Here is a 5,094-nt window from a genome sequence, read left to right as displayed (position 1 = left end):
TTTTGGTCCCTCAATTTTACTCCAATTTCGATTTTGGTCCCCTTATAATTTAATTCACACATTTGGTTCCTGAGTTTTATAAATTCCTTTATAAATTTAGCCAAATTTTATTAGTGGAGAAGTTGTATTTCAAATTTCAAACAAAAATATCATTGTCATACATAGGCCACTTAAGCAGTTGTATATGCATAATACCGCATGGGGGAGCAAAAAAAGAAAAAAAAAAGAAGATATTATTACAAAACCTGTTAAAGTAAGAGATCTAAAAATTTCAGACCCAAGTTGGGATTTATGCACCACTTTCCCAAGTTGAACAATCCCAGAAGAGAGAGAGACAAAGAGTGATTTTTCTCTGGGTTCCAAATGAGTGAAAAACTTGTGATGAAGTGCGAGATTTATGAAGACCTACCAGGTCTCTAGTACCATTGGCTAAACCATTCAAAAGATCAATTTTGCAGGAATAATTGATAAAGGGGATTTATAATGGGAAACCAAATGTGTGAATTAAACTATAGGGGGACCAAAATCGGGATTGGAGTAGAACTGAGGGATCAAAAGTGTAATTTTACCTACAAAAAATGAAGTCTTTACAGGGAACCACTCAGACGTTGACACGTGACAGTCAACGTCCGAGGTTAGCGATCAACATTCAAATCAAGTTTCCAAAACCAATTTTGTAGGGATTTATAAAACTGGGAGACCAAATTTGTGAATTAAATTATAAGAGGACCAAATCTATAATTGAAGATAAAATGAGAAACCAATTTTACAATTTTGCCTATTTTAATCCATATGTAGAAAGAGCCTCGAATCTATATAAGGAGGAGAACAAGAGAGTAGGTGGTAGGAATCCTTTGGGGTCTTGCTATCTGGTTCCTCTTGGTGCTTTTTATTGAGAGAGGTAAGTTCTTATTCCTTAGCTCTATGCTCTTCTCTCTCAACTAGATTCAGTTACTAAATTCACAATATGCATTATATTTATTATAAGGCCTCATGCTCTAACTTCTTACACGTTTTCTGGTATATGCTTTTAGATTTTTCAAAACTAAATCATGCTCCTATACTATCACAGACATGGCCAATCAGCCACTCTCTTAACAAAACACACAAATTTGCAACCACAAAAATAAGAACAGTCACTTTCAAAAGGATAGAGTACATATATATATGCTGTCCAAAACGTGCAATAAAGTGCAAATATTTCTCCACATTTATTTGTGTTCATGTAATGTAATTTTCAAAATATTCCCAAAGGCCCATATGCTCTCACATCTATGATCTAACACTTTTTTTTTTCTTGTCTCTCGCCCCAGACATGGACACTATACTAAGTACAACGTTGTTCCTCATGTTGACATGCTCCATCATGCATGTTCTTCGTTCACTGCATGCAAGAATCAGAAGAAAATCAAACTACAATCTTCCACCAGGACCCTCTCTTCTCACCATCATCAGAAACTCCGTACAACTCTACAAAAAGCCGCAGCAGACAATGGCCAAGCTTGCCAAAACCTACGGCCCCATAATGCGCTTCACCATAGGCCAATCAACCACCATAGTAATCTCCTCAATAGAAGCCACCAAAGAGATTCTCCAAACCCATGAATCCTTATTCTCGGACAGAACAAACCCCGACATCACAACCTCGTACAACCACAACCGTTACAGCCTGGTCTTCCTCCCTGTCTCACCCCTCTGGCAAGAACTGAGGAAAATCTGCCACGGAAACTTGTTTTCCGCAAAGACCCTTGACGCAAGCACGGAGCTTAGGCGCATGAAAATGAAGGAGCTTCTCACCGATATCCGCCAAAGAAGCCTCAACGGCGAAGTGGTGGATATTGGAAGAGCAGCGTTCATGGCATGCATTAACTTTCTGTCTTACACGTTTCTCTCTCTGGATTTTGTTCCCTCTGTAGGTGATGGCGAGTACAAGCACATAGTGGGGACTCTCTTGAAAGCAACTGGGACCCCGAACTTGGTGGATTATTTTCCCGTGTTGAGGGTGTTTGATCCACAAGGGATTCGGAGGCACACCACCAACTACATTGACAAGTTGTTCGATGTGTTGGACCCTATGATTGATGAACGCATGAGGAGGAGGCAAGAGAAGGGTTATGTCACTAGCCATGACATGTTAGATATCTTGCTGGATATTTCTGACCAGAGTAGCGAGAAGATTCATAGGAAGCAGATCAAGCATTTGTTCCTCGTATGTATATGTTTTCCTCTCTCGCTTTATTTTGTTGTGTTTCACTAGATCTGAACTTTTTTTTTTGCTGTTACGATTAACCATTCACTCGTTCAGCAACTCAGAATTGTTGGATGAATTCCAACAAAGTCCAACGGGTTGGTAAATAACCGGATTCTTGAACATACCATATGAAAAATACTTTATTTAAAGAAACAATATCTGCTCCATGTCTAAAGAAAATAGGCTTTAGCTATAGATCGGAAGATATTTAGGTAAAAAAAAAACTATTGGATGAATATGAGGAGACTCATATTTAATCTTTTATCTTAATAAATTCATTTAATTAAAACACTAATTCTAAATTTTAACCTTTCCTTCTTCATTCAACAATTATAAAGGGAGAGCTGCTAATATAAATATATAAAATGGGGTACATATTTTGATTTGAAAGTGGGAAGAAAAGGGAATGAACATATAAGTGTCCTTTTTATAAGATTTCATATTGTCTTTTATTTTTTTTATATATTTTTCTTTTATAAAAAAATTATATTATATTATAGTATATATATATATATATATATATATATATATATATATATATATATATATATATTATAGAATCAAATAAGAAGAATGAATAAATATATTTTCATTCTATGAGTCCAAAAAAGAAAAAAATACTTCTCCCACCCAAATCTCGTCACTTTGAGAGAGAAATATTTTTGCTAAGAGTTTCATCAAACTTTTCGCTACTTCTACTTCTCATTCACTCTTCCCAAAAAATGAAAAAGCTGATTTTATGAAACACTTATATACTTTTCCTCCTAATTTTGTCTCCAAAATCATCCTCAACAATCAATATATAAATAAAAACTATTCCAACAATTAACTAAGAATAACCACATTAAAACACTTATATTTATCCGGGTACACCAATGAATTAGGGATATTTAGGAGTTGGATTTGGTTAATACGGTATCCAGTTAGGTCAAAATTTTACGGATGTTTAAAAAATGTTTTTTATTTTTTATTTTTCTTACAACAATAACTTATTTTTGTCTAAAGCTTAATGTAGTATATAATGAAAAAATACACTTTAATGATAATAGATATTTTTATTTTAGATAAAAAAAAATTATATTAGCATAAGAATACAAAATCAAAACAGGACAAAATAACAACTTAAAATAGAAAAAAAATCATAGATAGTTTAATTTCATAATTTAATAAATCATGTGAACTAAAAATTATCAATGTGTTTTGTATTTAATGATTAATTTGTATATAAAACAAAAATTAAATTATATAGTATTGATTGAGTGGGGTTTAAAATAATAAAACTTATTATTCAATTGGTTCATGATTGAGTTCTTATACATTTTCTTTTTAAGTTTATGGATAAAAAAGACGAGTGCTAAAAACATATTTTCTCTAACTGCTTAACATAGGTTGAAAATTACAAAATCAAAATAAAGAATGAATATGATGCATGATCTATAAAATTTTATTTTGTTATAAATTTTGGCAAATAAGATAGAGTGGGATAGAAAGTGGGTTTCCTATATATAAAAAAAAAAAAAAAAAGAAGAAGAAGTTAACGAGAGACCATTTATTAAGTTTCTCTCTAATACAAACACACGAATGTGTGGAAATGTTATTAGTGAATCCATTTCCTGTTTCGCTATAAACGCTAATTAGCGTTACTAAATTTGCAACAGGACCTGTTCGTTGCGGGGACTGATACAACAGCGTATGGTCTAGAAAGAACAATGACGGAACTAATGCACAACCCAGAAGCCATGTTGAAAGCGAAGAAGGAGATAGCAGAAACAATCGGAGTAGGAAACCCCGTGGAGGAATCCGACGTGGCGAGGCTGCCATACCTGCAAGCAGTGATAAAAGAGTCTCTGCGAATGCACCCACCAGCCCCGCTTCTGCTGCCACGCAGGGCCAAAACGGACGTGCAAGTGTGTGGCTACACGGTCCCAGAGGGGGCCCAAGTGCTCATCAACGAGTGGGCCATAGGGAGGAACCCTGGCATATGGGACAAAGCGCATGTGTTCTCGCCAGAAAGATTCTTGCACTCTGACATCGACGTCAAGGGTCGCCACTTCAAGCTCACGCCCTTCGGGAGTGGCAGACGCATTTGCCCTGGCTCGCCACTCGCCGTCAGAATGCTCCACAACATGCTCGGCTCCCTTATCAACAACTTTGACTGGAAGCTTCAGAACAACATGGACCCCAAGGACATGGACTTGGATCAGTCCCTCATGGCTATCCCTCTCGCCACAGCTTAATTAGCGCCTCTTTGGAATCTGTTCACACCCATTTCAATGTACTGTTATGTAACAAGTAACAACTTCGTAAATTGTTACTCTTTCTTTAAACTTATGTTTGTAGCTTTTTCAGATTGAATAATTCCAGCTAGTTGGTGGCAGCTTTGGTCGAGCTTGTTGAGCCTGGTTTTAAGATGAATAAATCATCGTAAGGCTTTGAGTTGCAGAAGATAGGGTTTGTGTGAGTGTAACTTTAATCTAGTTTGATTTGGCTCAAGTGCCTCCCTCCTGTGTGTGGTGTTTCAGGCCTTTGTATGTATGGGATGTAAAATAGTGTACTCGTGAAAGAAGAAAAATCACCGTATTAAGTACTTATTCGTTCTACTGATTTGTTTTGTTGCTTCGTTAGTCATTATTTGGGGAATTGGGGTGTAAATAGAAAATGCCTAAGATAGTTGGGTATAACTTAATCCATTTGGTAATTTAACCCAATTTTAACTCAATCCGATTAATTTAATCAAATGTTTTTAGTTTGCTAAATTATATATATATATATATATATATATATATATATATATATATGGACTTAATCTTGTGGATTTTAATTAGATGGATGAATAGGGGATG

The 5,094-nt window shown here is 35.3% G+C and overlaps 1 protein-coding gene across 1 annotated transcript; it reads left to right on the top strand.

The window, feature by feature from the left end:
- The first annotated feature begins 792 nt into the window (after window positions 1-792).
- On the top strand, window positions 793-4,838 carry LOC100800810 (geraniol 8-hydroxylase). Its single transcript, XM_003556241.4, has 3 exons — window positions 793-901; window positions 1,314-2,209; window positions 3,910-4,838. The coding sequence occupies exons 2-3, from the start codon at window positions 1,316-1,318 to the stop codon at window positions 4,486-4,488; spliced, it is 1,473 nt and encodes a 490-aa protein (XP_003556289.1). The 5' UTR covers window positions 793-901; window positions 1,314-1,315; the 3' UTR covers window positions 4,489-4,838.
- Window positions 4,839-5,094: the final 256 nt, after the last annotated feature.

Source organism: Glycine max, chromosome 20 (genome assembly GCF_000004515.6).
Source record: "Glycine max cultivar Williams 82 chromosome 20, Glycine_max_v4.0, whole genome shotgun sequence".
In the NCBI taxonomy this organism is placed as follows: Eukaryota; Viridiplantae; Streptophyta; class Magnoliopsida; order Fabales; family Fabaceae; genus Glycine; species Glycine max.
This window is presented reverse-complemented; position numbering and strand designations above follow the sequence as displayed.

Bases quoted from the DNA above. Each gene is read 5' to 3' on its own strand.
- LOC100800810 (XM_003556241.4), top strand. From the start codon at position 1,316: ATGGACACTATACTAAGTACAACGTTGTTCCTCATGTTGACATGCTCC. The intron at 2,210-3,909 runs GTATGTATATGT...AATTTGCAACAG, and splicing joins AGATCAAGCATTTGTTCCTC to GACCTGTTCGTTGCGGGGAC.